At 42.5% G+C, this 21,930-nt stretch overlaps 1 protein-coding gene across 1 annotated transcript in view; it reads right to left on the bottom strand.

Annotated features, from left to right (window-relative positions):
• The window catches only part of PTPRH (protein tyrosine phosphatase receptor type H), a 634,102-nt gene that overhangs the window by 214,762 nt on the left and 397,410 nt on the right, over positions 1-21,930 (bottom strand). Inside the window, exon 10 of the mRNA XM_069200757.1 lies at positions 9,221-9,517. Within this exon, the coding sequence (XP_069056858.1) occupies positions 9,221-9,517 (297 nt within the window). The remainder of the gene's footprint in view (positions 1-9,220; positions 9,518-21,930) is intronic.

A 21,930-nucleotide genomic window follows, 5' to 3' on the forward strand; every position in this document is an offset into this window, starting at 1 on the left:
ATTTTAAATTATGATCCTTCAAATGTGGAACATCTGCGAAGAATAAGCATGTGTAGAGCCCCTTTTCTCTATAATATTGTTGAAGCTAGAATGTTTCACAGCTGTAATACAACTTTAAACATTTAAGACATAACTGACTTATAGTCATGCATCTATTGCAGCCACTGAAAAAGTCAAGTCAGTTCAGCCCTCGCAAACATCAATAATAAGCATCAGAAAGAAGAAATACTGTTTTACTTGAACATGCCAACAAGAGCTGAGAAAGAAATAATGACATTTTTATCATTGTCAATGAATGAAGACACGAAAGGCTAAAAGGGGTGAGGTTTAAATGAGGTTGCTTTATGGTTGCCCACCGGCACAACAGCCTGAAAATCAGAAGTGAGAGCACAGAACCACATCAAGAGCACACCCTGGCCAACTGCAATGAAAGGAAACAGCCACAGCCCGCCCACTTTCCTGATCAGTGTTTCCTTCCTTGGGGTCAGTGTTAGGGCTTAGGGTGATTTTGACTTCTTCAATTGGTGTTCTTGCACTCTTATCCCCTCCAGCAGTGATGCCCTTCTCTTCTCATAATGTAAAGCAGTATCCGGCTGTCCTGTGGATCGTCATAACCTATTTTAAGAGGAGTCAGTAAGTGGACTCTTGTAGTAATATTTTGTTTTCAAGTAAACATATGTATATATGTAAATGCTTAGAACTCCTTTCCCTTAAAGCTACACTTACTGCCTTATGTTGCCCTGCTGAAGCAGTATTTTTGCCTTCATGGTAAAAGCATCTTTATGCAACTGTCTTCTCTGGAGCTGTTTAACCCTGCACCACAGCTTCACTGCAACCTCCGCATTTTGTCCCAGTCTTCCCTAATGGTTACTGCTCTGGGAGCCTTTTTAGTGCTTTTCAGTAGTATCTGCGTGGAGGGATGAAGTTTATGTCGCAGTACAACCACTGTATATATATTTCACCACAGCCAACTTATCCATAGTCAATTAGAGCAAAGACTCACAACTGGACCATATAAGGACTGTCAACAGAGAAGCAGAGTCAAATTCCCACCTGGCCATCAGCAGCAACCACAAAATCACTGTCGTACCCACCCAGGTCATTGTCAGACAAAACACAAAACACCAGCCAGACCCGCTGGGACATCCAGAAGCATATCCAAGAATTACACTTACCATCCTTGCTCAAGATCTGCATTGAGAACAGGGATCTCTGTCCAAGCTTCAACTTCAAGAGTGAGAGGGTGAAAATCAGTAATTAAAGCAGAGAAAAGTAGCCAGGAACCCAGGCTAATCATTACACGCATTGCAGAGAACCTGTGCCAGACCCAACCTAATTGTCAAACGTAAGACTAGAGAACTACCTCCCAGCAAAACCATGAACTACAGTAGCTGAGAAAAACCAGCCCCCTTACTGCCTGTAAGCAGAGACAACAGAATCACAGCAAACTTTCACCAGGACCAAAGGCAGTGAGAGCAGATAACCTGAACCAATGTCCATCCTGACAATAAAAAACATACCACAGAGCAAGAGCCTGTCTGGATAATCAGCAGTGAATGTATGGCTCTACAGGCAGACCCCAGGCAAAACATCAGCAGTTACAGAAGAAACCCACACTCTGAACATGTCCTGCCACACAAAAGTGAAGGGAGAGACCCACAGCCTGTTTTAGTCATTGACAACAGAGGTTGTAAAACATTTAGTTATTACTTGAAGGGGTTGAGAACCCACTAATAATAAGCACAAACCTTGTCACGGTGAACCACAAAAGTCACTAAAAAAACTGTGCCTAATCCTCTGGTAGCTTGGCACAAATTGATCAGGCTTTACACAGAGTCAATGTGTGACGTATTTATGCATTAATCAAGCAGTAATAAAGTGAAAAGAGAACATAAGCACAACCTCAAACCAGTTTAGAAAAAGAGAGGGTATTTCACTAAATAAATGACACCAAAAATGACAAATTCGCAATCAGTGGAACAGGAGTTATGAGTTTCTAAATTTGTAGGTAAAAGTGTGCAAAGAAAAAAGAAAGTGTCAACCCTGGTTGTATGTTTGCGCTAGACTGGGTCAAAGTCACAAGTTCAGGCCAAAAGGTGATGAGGCGTGTGTTGGATATAGGGTCCAGGATCGTCCCGCTGAAAAGTCTATATGGGGCTCAAAAGTCTTCAAAATGTTGGATCCAGTTAAATGGACTAGGCGTAGATGAGGAGCCACCATACAAGGTATTGGAGCTGTTCAGAGTTGGTTGGGCCGCTGCACACTTCAGAGTCAGTCTACGTTCTTGATTGGGTGGTGCTCGATATAAAAGTTAGTTGAAGCGTTGTTGATCGGGTGCTGTTTGGAGCAAGAATCAGTTGACGCTGTCTGTCTGGTGCTGCTCTGTCAGGTGTCGCTTGGCATTGGGACTGGTGAAGCTTCTGCTTAGAAAAGCAGGTGTGCATTCTGACACCAGCCAAGAATCCAGGACCTGGATGACAGCACTAGTGGATGAAGTCCCACTGCCACAGAAGCCAGCAGCACAGACCAGGTCCAGGCCACTTAGGTCTGCTCAGCTGGAAAGCGAGAGAGGCCTCTGGAAGCTTGTGTCCCTGCACCTTAAACAGGAGGTCGGGCAGTTGACCCTAAGAGTCAAGTCTTGGGTCCTGGGTTCAAAGCAAGGAGGTCCAATCTTCCATCTTCAAACAGCAAGGCAATCCTTCTACTGAGTGTACTCAGGCCCAGGTGTGTTCTGAATCCAGCAGCATATGGGTGGGGAATTCCCCTTTGTCAAACTCTGAAACTGGTTCTGGTCAGCTATTTCCTTCCTGTGAGTTTGGCTCCAGCATGACTAGTGAAGCAAAGGGCAGGCACGCCCAGGTGAGTTGCATGTACCAGTGACAGGGTAGACTTCTTCAGAAGTCAGGAGGGGTTGATACAGCCTCCAGGCACTCTTGACAGTGAAATCAGGCTAGGGGCTCAGCACCTCCCCAGCACAGAGAAGACCTTCACCTCTCCACGCCCAGGTCTTTTTGACCACTGATGGGCGGGAGGTTTAAACACAACCGTAGAAAGCCATTAACAGTCAGGTGACCCCACATATAGTAGTGGCCAAAGGACAGATTAGGCTTTGGCAGAAAAATACCAACTTTCTAAAAGTGGAATTTTCACTATAGTAATTTGAAATCCCACTTGGCCATGAGGTTTGATTTTAAATTCCTATTAATGTAAGTCTTGAAATAATTTTTCTATTAAGTCCTAAATTTAGTTCTGCAATAAACAGTGTTATAACGTAAAACAGTACCTTTCTATTGGAGAGACAGCCTTGCCAAAGTAAAAAACAAAGTAGGAGGTTTTTCGCTACTAGGCCATGTAGACATGTCAAACTTTAAATATACATGTCCTGTGTTTTAAATACCATGCATCCTGCCCAATGAAAATTCAATTTGGGACCTACCTTAAGGGTGACTGATAAGAATTAAACAGAAAGGTTTTGGTCTGGCAAAAAGTTTACTTTGCCAGGTCAAAATGGTAATTTTAGAACTGCACACATAGGCTGCAATGTAGTAAGTATTTGTGACCACACACAGTAACACAGTGAAAACACTACAAATGGACACTACACCAGTTATAAAAAAAATACCCAATATTTATCTAAGTAAAACAAGACCACAAAGACAAAAATCCAACATACACAAGGAAAGATATGAATTTTTAAAGATTAAATCCCAATAAAGTGCTTAGAAACACCATAGTTCCAACTGGTGCAATCACAGTGTTGTGACGGAGCCGTTCCCGACAGTTCAGCACCACTCGAGAGGGAGTGCAGAGCCAGCCACAGAGTTGCACGGACCCCAGGTACAGTACCTTAGAAATGAGGCTGAGTGAAAGACGTAGCATGGAGTAGGGAGGTGTCGCTGGAGCCGGTGCGGCGACAGCTCTGTGCTGCTACACAGGAGGTGAAGCGTTGGTTTCTTAGGGAGGTAAGGCGTTGGTTCCTTTTGGAGGCGAGGAAGCATCTGCCACGAGGCATCGGCTCCTGACGATTCCCTGGGGTCGATGAGTCCAGCGGATCAAGATGCGATGAGGCAACTTCACAGGGTCGCGGTCACACGAGCCACAGAGGAGTCGGGTGTCACGGACTTTGGTGACACTGCACTCAGGACTCTTAATGTCACTGGACTTCAGAGGCGGTGCAGCGGCATCAGGCCAGTTGTGTCGGTCGCAGTAGTTGCACATCAGCAGGGAACACGACTTCGGGTGCAGGCAGCGGCGTGGAGCTGGACTGCAGCGCCGGTTCTGGAGTCGTCCGGAATTAATGTGTCTGGTTCTTCTTGTTTTTAGGTTAGCTTTCACTCCCAAGTGCCCAGGAACTGGAGTGGGCACCACTTGGCAAGTCAGGGGCCTCAGCAGGAGTACCTAGAGGCTGGAAGGTGAAGTCTTTGATGTCCCTGAGACTTCTTAACAGGAGGCAAGCTCAGTCCAGGCCCTTGGAGAAACTTCACAAACAGAATGCACAGCACAGTCCAGTCTTTGTCCTCTCCAAAGCACACGCAGGAACTGCAGGCCAACCAAGCAAAGCACACACGGCAAAGAGGGCAGTAATCCTCTTCACAGCTCCTCAGCTTTTCTCCTTGGCAGAGTCTCCTCTTGATCCAGAAGTGTTCTAAAGTTGTGGGGTCAGTAGTCCAATACTTATACTCACTTCTGCCTTTGAAGTAGGCAAACCTCATAGGAAACTCCCTGTAGTACACAAGACCCTGCCTCTCCCTGTCCTGGCCCCAGACACACTCCAGGGGGTTGGAGACTGCTTTGTGTAAGGACAGGCACAGCCCCATTCAGGTGCAAGTGTCAGCTCCTCCCTCCACTCCAGCCCAGAAAGAACCATCAGGATATGCAGGACACACCTCAGCTCCTTTTGTGTGACTGTCTAGAGTGAATTCACAAACAGCCCAACTGTCATCTGACCCAGATGTGTATTCCAGCAGACAGGCAGAGGCACAGAATGGTTACACAAGGAAATACCCACTTTCTAAAAGTGGCATTTTAAAACTTACAATCTAAAAACCAACTTCACCAAAAGATGTATTTTGAATTGTGAGTTCAAAGACCCCAAACTCCACATCTCTATCTGCTCCCAATGGAACATTACACTTAACAGATATTTCAAAGCAATCCCCATGTTAACCTATGGGAGAAAAAATGCCTTACAATAGTGAAAAACAAATTGAGCAGTATTTCACTATCAGGACATGTAAAACACACCAGTACATGTCCTACCTTTTAAATACATTGCACCCTACCCATGGGGCTACCTTGGGCCTAACCTAGGGGTGCCTTACATGTACTAAAAGGGAAGAGTTTGGGCCTGGCAAGTGGGTGCACTTGCCAGGTTGACATGGCAGTTTAAAACTACACACAGACACTGCAATGGCAAATCTGGGACATGTTTACAGGGCTACTCATGTGGGGGCATAATTGGTGCTGCAGTCCCACTAGTAGCAATCTATTTACAAGCCCTGGGCACACATGATGCACTATACTAGGGACTGACTAGTAAATCAAAGATGCCAATCATGGATAACCAATAATAATCACAATTTACACTGGGAGTGTTTGAACGTTAGCACTGGTCAGCAGTAGTAAAGTGTCCAGAGTACCAAAACCAGCACCTACGAAATCCAGCATACAGTCAAAAATACAGGTGGCAAAGGCAAAAAAAAATGGAAAACCACACCAAGGATGCCAGGTCCCTCACACCAACACAAATTTTAAATGTGCTATTTGCTTGTATTTCACAGTTCGACATATGCGCCTTTCTAATTTAAGCACATGCTAAAATATTAAAGTTGATGTTTAAATGTCATTTAGATGCTAAACTAACAGCCAATATCGAAAGAAATTTGATTTTCTAGCCTTCCTGAAAGATAAATGACTTTGAATATATGTTCAAGTGAGAAAATGCACTTCTCTGTTATACCTAATATAATAGAATAACAATGATTTTCCATTTTAAATTAATAGTTTTATTTATTCTGATGGAATATTAATATTGATGAATTTACGAGTTTGCATATTATGTGTGTGTTTATTAACGAGTACTTTTTAAATGTATTTTATATTTCCTTGTGTTAGCATAAATGAGGGCTACAGAGCTTGCATTTCGCATTCATGTAAAAGTATTGAACTGTTTCTTCTTAATGGGAAACCTTCTTTCAGATTGCGTTCCCATGAGAAGCAAATTGTAGAAGTATGTAATGCAAGTAAAAAGTAAAATGTTTTGTAATGCAGGAAAAAGGTCTGAATTGCCTACAAATTGTTACAACTGTTTGGAGTGACATGGAAAGAGGAGATGTTCTCAAGACAGAATTGGAGAATGCTGGACCAATGCAACCTGAAGTGTGCAAATGGTCCTAAAAGAATGATGCCCCTTTTATCGGAATATAAACGTATTCTGGTAACCAATCAGAACATTTCATGTGGATTAATATGTTGTTGCTCATCGAACTTTGCTCAGAGAAAAGGAGAGATGCAGATGCTTAAGCTGTCTCGTCTTGACCTCAGACAGACACTTTTCTAATTTTTGCTGGCCAGAGCTTTGCTGAGGAAGATTCCCTGAATGCTGCATCCCTTGGAGAGTTATCTCCCTCTCTGCCATTTGCCCTTGGGCATTGACATAACCTTTCTAGGTTACAAACTCCACAATGCAGATGCTTCTTACTTTTTCTTATTTAGTGCCCAGTAGCACGAGTTATTCTATTTTCCGCATTTGCCCGCCTGTGTTACTCACCACACATGCTTTTCCCTAATTTGGTTAGCCGTATGGTTAACTTGTGCCCAGCCAATAATTAGTGACTTGATTGAATCTGAATTGACTAAATGATCCTGCAATCTGAGCACCACATGATTTCTCTGTCTCAGATATTTCTGTAGACTTTCTGTATCATTCTTCTTAAATGCATAGTTTTATTGATGTTAGTACGCCTGAACTTATTTCACTGTGTTGAGCAATCCTTGGTAATTATGTATCTTTATAACTTGGTTTTAGGCATAGTCTACTTAACTTTGAGCTAGTGTTTGTAAGTAAAGCTTTGAAATATATTCCTGATTTGAGTTTCCCTTCCGTGGCCACATTGGTCATCGTGTCTAAATTACTGGGGTGGTGTTGAAGAAATTGTTTTATGTTTCACCACACTTATTTCTGGGTTAAAAGGCCTCTCAACCTCGTTGTGCATTTGATTCCTGTGAAGGATGAAAAAGGTCGTTCACCCTACTCTTACTCTTGGGTAGGACCCCCAATTCAAGAAACAAGCTCACTGTCTGCATAACCTAAGCCATTAACTGGAAGAAAGTCAACTGTCTCAAGCTCAACAACAAGACAGAAATAGTGATTTTCAGGAAGAACACCTCATCATGGCACTCCAACTGCTAGCCGACTGAACTCGGACACAGACCTAGCACCCACACCTGGAATCATCAACAGCAAACTGGACATGATCGCACAAGCGAGGGCCCTCATTGCATCCTGTTTCCACACTCGGACAATCCTGAGAAATATCTTCAATTGATTCCCCAGCAACACTAGAACAACCATTACTCACATACTCGTCACCAGCAAGTTGGACTAAGGGAACACCCCCTACACCGGAATCACCAAAAAACTCACCAGAAGACTACAAACCATCCAGACCTCAGCAGTCAGATTCATCCTCAACCTCCCACAGAGACCCCACAGAACATACCATAGGAAGCTCAAATGGCTTCTGATACACAAACACACTCCTTTCAAACTTGTCACACACATAATTCAAGCACTACATAATGTAGTTCCCGCCTAATTGAACCTACCTGAAGTCGCATCTCCTTCCACCAACCACCGAGAGACCTCTGGTCCACAGGACTCCTATTCGCTTGTATCTCACTCCTACCCAGAGTCAGATCAGGAGGTCAGGCATTCTCTTACATCGCTCCTAAAGCATGGAACAAACACCCACTTCCAAATCAGAGCCTCTCTTCTTGAATTCCGCTAGGAGCTGTAGAACTGACTTTTCAATTAACCAACCTACTATATACAGGGCTATGCAGACACACCTGCTCGGTGCCAGGACACCCTTGTTGATGGCAGTGCACTTTAGAAATATACATAACATCAATAATGAAAACTGAGAATTTCAGCCTCTCTACATCCTAACCACCCTGACCATCAACAGCGATGAGAGACCAACAGACGTGGTGAGCATAAACAAACAGCAAGAAATCGCTATCATGGTCCCATCCTCAACAGTTGACAACCCCAGCCAGACCATACAGTATATTGACCATAATCAGTTAGAACAGCCCGACTCATTCTCTTGACCCATTTGTTCATATAGCTACATGGTTCAAATACTCCATGTCATCAGGCTGGGAATCTAATAAAACTAGTAACATAAAATCATTCACTATAACCACACATCCACCTAATGTGTGCTATATGTATGTGGGTCAATGCATGGAGAGGCCTTGCTCCATTCCTTCAACACAAGTGGCATAAGGGAGTTTCCCATTGAGGTGTTGCCCATTTTCTCTATTTTTATTGTTTGAAAAAAATCATCTATATGCCACAAAATATCAAAATCAACATCTCTGCTTTATAAATATGTTCAAAGGTTGTTGGGCTTTGGACTTTTATTTGTTCCTTTCATGCCATGGGTTTCTGCTTCTAATCCTGTCAGACCTAACAAATTAATTATACCTCTTGAAACACTGTCAAAAAGTTGACTGGCCTAGCATTTACCTAGTACATCTATTTGACAAAGGAACTCAGAAGAGTGCAGAAGGCTTTGAAGGACCAGGTTTGCAACTCAAACTAAGTACCAATATCATGGTCAATATCGAATACATTATACTTGTTGGTGGTTCCAACTGCATCAGGATCTAGAAAAAGTCTGGCACACTGGTTAGGAGATGGCTGCAAGAACTGACCACCACCAGAGCCACTACCAGTGGAAAAATATCCTACCTGCAGATGATATTGGTCATAGTTCAAGGGTTTAGGCCAGAGGTCACAAGGCTGTAACTCCATCTATAACCTCCAGATTATAGTATGCTCACAAACATTCCCAGTAATGCCAAGAGAGAAAGGAATTTGCAAACATTATGCAATGACAAAACTATAAAATAACATAGCTTTTACGAGGTATTATTAGAGGTGGAACCATAAAGTTCTCCCCAAAACAGCGATCCATGACATTCAACTTACCTGTTGTTGCATTAGCACCAGTGATAGATACTGCATTGCTCTTGACACCATTGGGTGTGATGCTGTAAATGCTGAGTTCATACGGTACTCCTGGAGCGAGGCTTCCTATGGTTCCTCTCTTCACATCTCCGCCAGAGGGATTTGAAAAATTAGTGCTACTTTGCACCTTGCCCGAGACGCTCACTGTCACTTGATAACTATAGTTCGCCCGGCCGCTGTCACTGGGCGCTGTCCACTCTAGTGTCAGGGAGGTCTCATTTTTATTGGCTACAATGAAGTTGATGACAGGCGAGGGCACTAAAACAAAACAAAGGGAAATAAGTAGCACTGAGTGAAGAGGGTCACATATCAAGAAATCAGAAGATGTCTTTCTGAACCAAATTTTTGAACATTTACCTTTTAAATTATGATCCTTCAAATGTGGAACATCTGCGAAGAATAAGCATGTGTAGAGCCTGTTTTCTCTATATTATTGTTGAAGCTAGAATGTTTTACAGCTGTAATACAACTTTGAACATTTAAGACATAACTGACTTATAAAGTCATGCATCTATTGCAGCCACTGAAAAAGTCAAGTCAGTTCAGCCCTCACCAGTAAAAAATACTGTTTTACTTGAACATGCCAAAAAGAGCTGAGAAAGAAATAATGACATTTTTATCATTGTCAATGAATGAAGACACAAAAGGCTAAAAGGGGTGAGGTTTAAATGAGCTTGCTTTATGATTGCCCACCAGCACAGAGCACAATGCAGCAGCAACAACAGCACAAACCCACAGCCAACAGCCTGACAATCAGAAGTGAGAGCACAAAACCACATCAAGAGCACATCCTGACCACCAGCAATGGGAGGAAAGAGCCACAGCCCGCCCACTTTCCTGATCAGTGTTTCCTTCCTTGTGGGTCTGTGTTAGGGCTTAGGGTGATTTTGACTCCTTCAATTGGTGTTCTTGCACTCTTATCCCCTCCAGCAGTGATGCCCTTCTCTTCTCATAATGTAAAGCAGTATCCGGCTGTCCTGTGGATCGTCATAACCTATTTTAAGAGGAGTCAGTAAGTGGACTCTTGTAGTAATATTTTGTTTTCAAGTAAACATATGGACATATGTAAATTTAAAACTGCTTTCCCTTAAAGCTACACTTGCTGCCTTATGTTGCCCGGCTGAAGCAGTATTTTTGCCTTCATGGTAAAAGCATCTTTATGCAACTGTCTTCTTTGGATCCGTCTAACCCTGCACCACAGCTTCACTGCAACCTTCGCATTTTGTCCCAGTCTTCCCTAGTGGTTACTGCTCTGGGAGCCTTTTTAGTGCTTTTCAGTAGTATCTGCCTGGAGGGTTGAAGTTTATGTCGCAGTACAACCACTGTATATATTTCACCACAGCCAACTTAACCATAGTCAATTAGAGCAAAGAATCACAACTGGACCATATAAGGACAGTCAACAGAGAAGCAGAGTCAAATTCCCACCTGGCCATCAGCAGCAACCACAAAATCACTGCCGTACCCATCCAGGTCATTGTCAGACAAAACACAAAACACCGGCCAGACCCGCTGGGACAGCCAGAAGCATATCCAAGAATTACACTTACCATCCTTGCTCAAGATCTGCATTGAGAACAGGGATCTGTGTCCAAGCTTCAACTTCAAGAGTGAGAGGGTGAAAATCAGTAATCAAAGCAGAGAAAAATAGCCAGGAACCCAGGCTAATCATTAACACGCATTGCAGAGAACCTGTGCCAGACCCAACCTAATTGTCAAACATAAGACTAGAGAACTACCTCCCAGCAAAATCATGAACTACAGTAGCTGAGAAAAACTAGCCCCCTTACTGTCTGTTAAGCGGAGACAACAAAACTCACAGCAAACTTTCATCAAGACCACAGGCAGTGAGAGCAGATAACCTGAACCAATGTCCATCCTGACAATAAAAAAAACATACACAAGATCAAGAGCCTGTCTGGATAATCAGCAGTGAATGTATGGCTCTACAGGCAGACCCCAGCCAAAACATCAGCAGTTACCGAAGAAACCCACACTCTGAACATGTCCTGCCACACAAAAGTGAAGGGAGAGACCCACAGCCTGTTTTAGTCATTGACAGCAGAGGGAAGAACACAGCAGCAAAGTTGTAAGAAATTGGGTTATTACTTGAAGGGGTTGAGAACCCACTAATAATAATCACAAACCTTGTCACAGTGAACCACAATAGTCACTAAAAAACCTGTGCCTAATCCTCTGGTAGCTTGGCACAAACTGATCAGGCTTTACACAGAGTCAATGTGTGACGTATTTATGCATTACTCAAGCAGTAATAAAGTGAAAAGAGAACATAAACACAATCTCAAACCAGTTCAGAAAAATAGAGGGTATTTCACTAAATAAAATGACACCACAAATGGCAAAAATCCAATCAGTGGAACAGGAGCTATGAGTTTCAAAATTTTTAAGCAAAAGTACGCCAAAAAAAAAAAGAACGTTTCAACCCTGGTTGTATGGTTGAACTAGACTGGGTCAAAGTCACAAGTTCAGGCCCAACAGGCGATGAGGCATGTGTCGGATATAGGGGCCAGGATCGTCCAGGTGAAAAGTCTATAAGGGGCTCAAAAGCCTTCGTTGGAGTCTGACAAAATGTTGGATCCAGTTAAATGGACTAGGCGTAGATGAGGAGCCACCATACAAGGTCTTGGAGCTGTTCAGAGTTGGTTGGGGCGCTGCACACTTCAGAGTCAGTTTAAGTTCTTGATTGGGTGGTGCTCGATATAAAAGTTAGTTGAAGCTTTGTTGGTCGGGTGCTGTTTGGTGCAAGAATCAGTTGACGCTGCCTGTGAATTCTGACACCAGCCAAGAATCCAGGACCTGGATGACAGCACTAGTGGATGAAGTCCCACTGCCACAGAAGCCAGCAGCACAGACCAGGTCCAGGCCACTTGGGTCTGCTCAGCTGGAAAGCAGGAAAGGCCTTTGGAAGCTTATTGTGTCCCTTCACCTTAAACAAGAGGTCAGCCAGTTGACCCTAGGAGTTAAGTCTTGGGTCCTGGGTTCAAAGCATGGAGGTCCAATCTTCCATCTTCAAACAGCAAGGCAATCCTTCTACTGAGTGTACTCAGGCCCAGGTGTGTTCTGACTTAAGTTTCTGGGGTTGCCACTTTTATGACAAGTGCCAGCGTGTGGGTGGGGAATTCCCCTTTGTCAAACTCTGAAACAGGTTATGGTCAGCTATTTCCTTCCCCTGAGTTTGGCTCCAGCATGACTAGTGAAGCAAAGGGCAGGCACACCCAGGTGAGTTGCATGTACCAGTGACAGGGTAGACTTCTTCAGAAGTCAGGAAGGGGTTGATACAGCCTCCAGGCTACCATTAGCAGTGAAATCAGGGTAGGGGAACAGCTCCTCCCCAGCACAGAGAAGATCTTCACCTCTCCACACCCAGGGCTCTTGACCACTGGTGGGGTGGGAGGTGGGGGAGTTAAACACATCAGTAGAAAGCCATTAACAGTCAGGTGACCCCACATACAATAGTGGCCAAAGGGCAGATTAGGCTTTGGCAGAAAAATACCAACGTTCTAAAAGTGGAATTTTCACTATAGTAATTTGAAATCCCACTTGACCAAGAGGTTTGATTTTAAATTCCTATTACAGTAAGTCTTGAAATCATTTATCTAGTAAGTCCTAAATTTAGTTCTACAATATATAGTGTTATAATGTAAAACAGTACCTTTCTATGGGAGAGACAGCCTTGCCAAAGTCAAAAACGACCTAGGAGGTTTTTTACGCTACTAGGCCATGTAGACATGTCAAACTTTAAATATACATGTCCTGCTTTTTAAATACCATGCATCCTGCCCAATGAGAATTCAATTTGGGACCTACCTTAAGGGTGACTTATAAGAATTAAATAGGAAGGTTTTGGTCTTGCAAAAAGTTTACTTTGCCCGGTCAAAATGGTAATTTTAGAACTGCACACATCGGCTGCAATGGCAGGCCCGAGACATGTTTTACAGCTCTACCTTAGTGGTGGCAAAATTGGTGCTGCAGCCTAGCAGTAGCATTTAATTTAAAGCCCTGTTGTGCATCTAGTACTGTACGCTAAAGACTTATAAGTAAATTAAGTGTACCAATCAGGTGCACACCAACTTTACCATACTTGAATGGAGAGCACAAACACTTTTTAGCAGAAGTAAAGTGCACTAAATCCTAAAGTCAACAAAAACTGGTTCAGCTACAGAAGGCAAAGGATTTGGGGAAATACCACACCAAAGATGGCCATTTCCAACAAAAGATATATATACCAATCTGATCATAATCAATGAGGGTAGAGGATCAAAGCTAAACCCCATCCTTGCCATCGGCAATAAACATCGTCATTGAAACAAAGAGATCTTTAGCCACACTACATCCTAACCATCCTGACCATCAGCAATGGACCAACAGCAACAGGCAGGTAACTATCAACAGAGGGCAATTAATCACAACCATGATCCAGCCTCATCCACTGAAAACCAAAGCCAGACTTCATATTGACCATTATCAGTCAGGTCAAAAAAGCTGTATGCGTTCTCCTGGACATTTTTTACATATTGCTTCCGACTTTAAGATTCACAGTCATAAGGCTAAGAATGTTATACAAGTTATTGACATAAATTCAATCACTGTTCCACACATGGTTAAAATGGTTCTCACCCCTACAGCGGCCTCTTACCATCAACCGTCCTCCACAGGTTGGTGTCAGCAACTAGTCTCCTACTTTTAATAAAAAATTAAAACCATCAAGGCAAGTCTTCTCTCAGCTTTTCCACTGAGTATGAAGGCTTTGATGGATATCCAGTGGACTAGATTACCCGTTTTGGAAGCATCCTTCTTCAGTTTCGAATCCATTTCTTTGGATGACTCTTTAAAGGAAGGCGCTCTGCGCTCTGAAATCTGGCTCCCCCTCAGATCCATGTCTACCTAGAGTAAGTGGACTCTCTTCACCTGTAATTAATCCGGAAGTTAATCAAGTACTGAACTACTCACTGGACTCTGCTAAGGTTACTAGCAGTTGGAAACAAGCCAAAATCATTACCCTTTTAAAGAAACATTCAACAGATCCAGAGGTTCCTGTGAGTTATAGCCACATCTCCTTGCTCCCAGCTTATTCAATGATTCTGGAAAACATACTAACTCAACATTCCAGTCGTCTTGAATCCAAGAAGCTGTAACATTCCAGTCAGTCAGGATTTAGGTCCAGGTATGGCACTGAGACAGCACTTCTGGAGGTTAGCGAGTATATCAAAGGTATACTAGATGGAGGTGGTAGGGCAGTGCTGATTATGTTAGACTTATTAGCCGCCTTTGATACGGTTCCCCATGCTTGCCTCCTGAGGTGTGTGTCATGACTGAGCATTTCTGGTCAAGCCTTGAAATGGCTGTACTCTTTATAAGAGGGTCACAGTCGGCAGATTAGGATTCGGCCTTTTTCATCCAAATTCTAGGGTCTGTAAGTGGGGGTTCCACAGGGATCAGCTTTGAGTGCCACACTGTTTAATATATATTTGACCCCTGTTGCTGGGCTCGCACAATCTCTACGTGCCATGGTCATTTCTTATGCTGACGATACGCAGCTACTGTTCTCTTGTGACAAGGACTGTGACCTCGCCATGAGCCAGTATAGAAAGTGCCTAGGGGCTGTATTCTACTGGATGACTAAACACCAACTTAAATGTAATCCTGAGAAGCCTGAAATTCTTGTGTTTGGTGATCTGCCTCCCAATTGCTGGTTATCGTTCTAGCCTATTAATGCTCCTCCCCCAGGACTCCAGAGTCACACTGTTGAGAAGCTGGGAGTGAAATCTGACAACTAACTATCCTTTAAGCCTCAAATTAAGGCGATAGCTGGCACCTGCATTGGGATTCTGTGTTCGCTAAGAAAGTTTTTGTATCTTTTGCCTTTGCCGGCAAGAAAATCAGTCATCCAGGCTCTTATTACATCTAGGCTTGACAATGACAATGCACTTTATCTGGCTTTGCCAGAGTATCTTCTGAATAAACTTCAGATGGTACAAAATGCAGCAGCTCACCTTCTTCTCCATCTACAGATGAGAGTGCATATCACTCCATACCTACGTGAGCTGCACTGGCTGCCAGTTAAGAAAAGGATTCTGTTTAGAACACTAGTTTTGACACACATAGCCCTTTATTTGTCTGGGGACAATCACCTGAGACCCAGATTTTGTTTTCATCATCCTTCTTGCAATCTGAGATCAGCAAATAAAGAATTGGCAGTGATTCCAAGAGTACGGAAGGCCAGAATTAGAGGTAGATCTGCTGCCTTCCTTGGGGCAATGGCTTGGAACAGGCTACCATTAAAACTACGAATCTTGACCTGTCAATCTGCTTTTAAGAAACAGCTGGAAACATGAATCTTCAATCAGTGATGTCTACTGTATGGCTCTGGATCATGGCTAATGCGCCAGGACACTCTATTGAGTATCTGTGTGCAATATAAATCTATTTAACATAACATAACATAACACATCTGCCTAATTTGGGCTCTGCCTAGCAACGTCAATGGATGGATAGGTCTAAATCTCTACTTTTAGTGGCTATGTTGATTTTTTTCACACAAGTGAAATAAGGGAGTTTTTCATTGAGATTTTGCTTTTTTTCCACCATTATTAACTTTTAAAAATATATCTTCATGCCACAAAATGTGCTGCTTTGCTTTTTAAATATATTTAGGGATTGATGGCCCTTATCCTGTTATTACTTTCTTCGTGTTTAGGGCTTCTGCACTCTCCTTTTCAAACACTGTCAAAAAGTGGCAGCCTAGCTTTTTCCTACAGGGCTCATTTGACAAAGGTACTCAGAAGAGTGTAGAAGGCTTTGGTGGGCCAAGTGTCCATCTCAACCCAAGTACCTAATATTATGGTCAATAAGGAATATATGATACTTGTTGGAGGTTCCCACCGCATCAGGATCTAGAAACAGTTTGACACATTGGTTGGCCAGACAACTGCAAGAACTGATCCTATCCAAGCCATTACCAGCAGAAAAATCTGCAATCTGCAGATGATACAGGTCTCACTCAAAGGGGTAAGGCAAAAGGTCTCAAGGCGTGGTCTCCTCCCACTTCCAATCAATCATCCTCAGGAAACACCCCCAACCTCCATATACACTAAAAAATTCTCAAGAGGCCATAGCATTTGGCAAACATTGTGCAATAACACAAAAGTGTAATATAGCATACCTTTTTTGAGGTATTATTGTAAGTCAGACTGCACAGTCGTCCCAAAGAAGGAGCCCATAACTTTAAACTTGCATGTTGTTGCATTAGAAACAGTGCTAGATGTCCCATTGTTCTTGATGGGTGTGATGCTGTAAATGTGGAGTTCATCTGACAATCCTAGAATGAGGTTTCCTATGGTCCCTTTCTACACATCTCTGACAGAGAGATTTAAAAAGATGGTGCTATTTTGTGTGATACTCACAAGGCTCACCATCACCAGATAACTTAATAGGCCCACCTCTTGTCACTGGGCACTGTCCACCAGGGAGTTCTCATTTTTATGGACTACTATAAAATTCGTGATGGGATCCATGTAGATAAACAGCCATGGAATCCCATGTAGTTGGACAGCCATGGGATCCCATGTAAACAGCAATGAATATAACGAACCAAAGGTAAACCACACCCCAAACACCAGCAGTTAGGGAACAAACCCATACCCAGAATGTGTCCTGACACACAGACATGAATGGAGAGATCCACACCCTTATTCAATCATGGACAGCAGCAGGGAGAACATAGAATCAGAGCTAGATCTAAACATGTTCAGAATCAATAAGGGTAGAGAACTAAAGCTATGCCCCATTCTGATCATCGGCAGTGTAGCACCAAAGAGTAAAACCACAGCTAGACTGCATCATGAATATCAACATAATCTCCTAAGCCAACGACACATAACTGATAGAGCATACATTTTAGCTATGTCCCTCATGTCACTGAAGTCGGGAGACTGTGACAAATTTAAGCTCATAAACGTAAAAAAGAGAAAAACTAACTTAGAAAGCTGCTCTCACACACATTTTAAATGTGCTATTTGCTTGTATTTCACAGTTCAACCTAGGTGCCTTTCTATTTAAATCACATGCTAGAATGTGTAAGTTGATGTTAAAATGTAATTTAGGGCCAGATGTATCAAAGGATTTTCCATTCCCAAACAGTGCGAATCGCAAAATTCCACCGTTTGCGAATGCAAAATCGCCATTCAGGATTTATGAAAGGAATTCGCAGTGCAATTTTAAGGCATCGCAAAAATAACGATTTCTTAAAATTGCGACTCCGATTAGGGAATGGCAATTTGCGATTCCATAAATAGGTAATCGCAAATAAGGAATACCTATTTGTGATTACCTATTCACATGTATCATGCATTTTCTAAATGCAAATTTGGCATTTAGGAAATGCAATTACCACAAACTCAAGTTTGGTGGTAAGCATGTGCAATTTTTTAAAAATGCATTACAAATGTATTTTCAAAAATGACATGTAGTGCACACATGCCCTCTGGGCATGTGTGCGCTTTACATGTCCACAAATATTTTTTTGGGGTGTATCAAAGGGGGCCTTAGGCCCCCAGCACCCCAGGGTTTGAATTACCTAATTTGCAAATTCCTAACTGAAATTCGCAAATTAGGTAATGCAAAACCATTCGCTGAATGGAGTCCCACTCCCTAATTGCAATTCGGTAATAGCGATTGTGACTTTTAAGAAATCGCTATTACCGAATCGCAATTTTCATACATCCCATTTTGCATTTCTAAATAGCGATTTCTTAAAAATCGCTATTTAGGAAATGCAAACCGGGATGATGATACATCTGGCCCTTACTGACTCTAAACTAATAGCCAAAATAGAAACAAATTTGATGTTCATGTGCTTTAGGAAAGATAAATGACTTTGAAAACATGTGCAAGTGAGAAAATGCACTTCTCCGTTATACCTAATGTAATGGAATAAAAAAGCTTTTCCATTTTAAATTAAATGTTTTACTTATACTGATGAATTATTAATAATGATGAATGTATGAGTTTGCATGATATGTGTATTTTATTAACAAGTACTTTTTAAGTGCATTTTTTATTTCCTTGTGTTAGCATAACTGAGGCCTGCCCAGCTTGTGTTTCGCATTCATGTAAAAGTAGTGAACTGTTTTTTCATTACGTGAAACCTTCGTTCAGATTTGGTTACCATGAAAAGCAAAGTGACATCTGTAAAAAGTCTATTGTTTAACTGGAGAAGGTCTATGTTCAATTGTCCTTGAAAGTATTGTAATGCAGGAAAATAGTCTGAATTGCATACAAATTGTTACAACCATTTGGAGTCACACAGAAAGAGGAGAGGTTCTAATGACAGAGCAGGGAGAATTGCTAACTGAAGTCTGCAAATGTTCCTAACTGGATGATGCCCCTTTTTCGTAATATCAATTTATCCTGGTAGCCAATTAGAACATTTCATGTGGATTAATATGTCGCTGCTGATCGAACTTTGCTCAGACAAGAGGATAGTTGCAGCTACTAAAGCAGTCCTGTCTTGACCTGAGACAGACACTTTTCTGATGCTGGCTGACTAGATGCTTTGCTGACGAAGATTCCCTAAATGCTGTATCCCTTGGAGAGGTATCTTCCTCTCTGCCATTTGCCCTTTGACATGACCATTTTAGGTTAGAAAATCCAAAATGCTGATGTTTCTTGTTTTACGTTTTCTTAGTTAGTGCCCAGTAGCCCGAGCTATTTTATTTCCAAATTATTTTTGTCCGTTTTGTATTTTGATATTTTGCCTCCATGTGTTACTCACCACACATGTATTTCCCTAATTTGATTAACTGTAGGGTTACCCTCTGCTCAACCAGTGATTATTGACTTGAATGCTTAGTTTTTTTTATGTTAGTAAACCTGAACGTATTGTGTAGCCTTGGGCAACCCTTAATGATCATGTATCTTTATAACTTGGTTTTACACATAGTCTTTGAGTTTGTGTTTCTAATAAAGCTTTGAACTAGATTGCTGATTAGAGATTTCCGTCCGTGGCCCCATTGGTCATGATATCTAAATTATTTGGTTGGTGTTGAAGTAATTGCTTTATAGTTCAGGACACATGTTTCTGGGTCAAAAGGTCCATTGACTTCATTGTGCATTTGATTCCTGTGAAGAATGAAGAAATTCACAGTTTCGGTAGCAGAGGATGATTTCAATATTTGTGTTTATAGTTAGGGAGATAGGATAGGACCCATTTTATTGTCCAGCCCAAAATTGGCCACTCTGTAAATCGTACCATGGTTCATTCCAGAGATTGAGGAACTTCCAGCATTGTGAGTACAGGAGATATGTTCCCTGAGTATAAATAGGAAATTGCGCTTGCAGTGCTTGTGGCTTGAGGAGAAGTGTGATGTTGTGAAGTGTTTTGCGGAGTTGTCGTACTAAAAGTGATTGTGGCGCTTTTTAGTCAAAAATGTTCATGGCTGTTGTTGTTGATGGGTCCTTCAAGGCCTAAGATCCTGGGGTACCACACAAGTGTATAAGACAATTGGTTAATTTGTCTGCAGTGAGGTACATGTCATGAGGTGCCATTGAAAGTTCCAGTAGTTTTCCTTAAGTGAGTGTGAGTTGCGGTTAGTATTCAGTGAATCCTGAGTACACATAGAGGACCTATATCAGCCAGAGTGAGAATTGCTGGCCAAGTTTCACTCATTGCGTAACTGGGAAAGCCAAAGTCGAAAGTGTAGTTCGTACAGCTTTTAAAGGGATTGAGTTCCTACCTGTAGTGTGCAGACAGGGTGTTGGTTTTTCCTCACAATATTTTGCATTAGGTTTGAAGTGAGCGATTGTCTGAGAGAGACAATTGCGAAGTGATTGAAGCCGCTGAGAGAAATGAGTGTGACATCATTTTGTGCCGCGCTGGTATAGGTCGGTTAGTGTGAAGCCGCACTGGTATAGGTCGACAGTACAGTGCTGCTATTGGTTGAAAACATCTTGCAAAAAAGGCATTGAAGGACTGAATTTACTTCCTTGATTGAGCGAAACACATTGTGGTTAATGGAATTTGTGCAGAAATTAAAGTTTTCAAAGCTTTAAGAAGTGTGTCACGGGTGCTTTAGCATCATGTTTTATTGGATATTGGGGTTGGGGTTGATTTTTAATAGGAATTACATGGTAGGGGGATTCTTTGTCCCAACCTACGTGGTTGCGATAGAACGCTGGTACCTGCGCCAATGCCCAATCAATGACGTAGGATTCTGCGAGTTCCTCTGGAACAAGGGGTGAGAAAGAACGTTTAATAACATCTTCACCATATGGGCATGTACGGACAAATTCAGGCGGCCAATCTTGTTCTGCCAACAAAATGTCATATATGTTTACCACGCAATCCCAAAAGATTGTGTCTATTGTGCGTTCAATGTCTCCTTCTAACTATAACGTTACTTTGTATACCCTGTCAGGCGTGGAGACCCGCATGTCCGCAGTTTCTACTTGTAAGAAGTCATCAGTTGCTTTCACCTTCAGATGCTCTAGAAGATTCTGCTGAACTATTGTGACCTCTGCTGCGCTGTCTAGCAGCGCTAGTGCCCACTTCCTGTTCTTTAAGGGACCCTCTTCTTGAGTGGCATGTCGAACCGCAACTGCTGCCACCTTTTTCTTTTAAAATTGGGGTTTTTATTGGGGAGGTTTCTCTTCCTTTTTAACAGAAACCTCTGTTGAGCGCTGTGATTCCTGTCTCGGTTTCACGTACTCTGTTCTTCACTCTGACTGCCCACCTCTCTCACTGCGTTTTTCCGATGAGTCCTGAACGGAACAAGATTGGTGTGTATCAGTATATTGATATCTGTCAGGCGTTTTTATTTTATCTCTATTTCTGAGATTATATCTATTTCTTTTTGAGGAGTTTGTTGTTTTTTATCGCAGAGTTTCTTATTACCCTCAGGAGCTTGCTTGGAAAAATCTTTATTAGATTTATCCTGAAGTTGTGGTTTTGTTGGTCTGGCCCCCAGACTATCTCGACCAATACTAGAGTACGTCTCCGTGATAATCTTTGGCAGCTCACTTTCCTGAGCCTGTTGAGGAACATCCCAGAGCCGCATGCGCACAGCTAGTGCGACCGCTTCCCCTTTAAGGTTACTCAAAATAATTGAGGATACGGTGGCAAAGTTGGCCATTAATTGCATCCCCAAATCTAGGGCCTGGGCAGCCCCGTATCCATCCTGAATCTGTTTCAACACTTCCGGTAAACTGGCAAGTGTCGGTGTACCGTGTGCAGTAGTATAGAGCGCAGCAAATACCGTGCCCCATGTATTACAGTTATCTATTGTGGGAACCATCCCAAATGGCAAGCACATCATTAGTATCCTATGTTTATCCTCGGGTCCCGAATGGGGAAATACTGCTTCCAGTGCATTTATTTTTTGAGCTAACCAGAATGGAATTTCTTCTTGTTTGGCGTGTACTTTACCCATGATCGAATGTACAGTTGCAGGGTTAATGCCTGGCATCACTGCATGGGGTTGCGCTGGAGCAGCACATGCTGGGTTTGTATTTAATGTTTGCATTACAAACTGTACTAGTTGTCTATATATTGCAGTCAACTCAGTATATAAGCTACGGACTTCAGCTACCGCTAGATTCGTGGCAGCAGGATGAGGTGTATAAGTGGCCAATAAAGGCCAGGTAGGACCATCATT

The sequence above is a fragment of the Pleurodeles waltl genome, chromosome 7 (assembly GCF_031143425.1).
Source record: "Pleurodeles waltl isolate 20211129_DDA chromosome 7, aPleWal1.hap1.20221129, whole genome shotgun sequence".
In the NCBI taxonomy this organism is placed as follows: Eukaryota; Metazoa; Chordata; class Amphibia; order Caudata; family Salamandridae; genus Pleurodeles; species Pleurodeles waltl.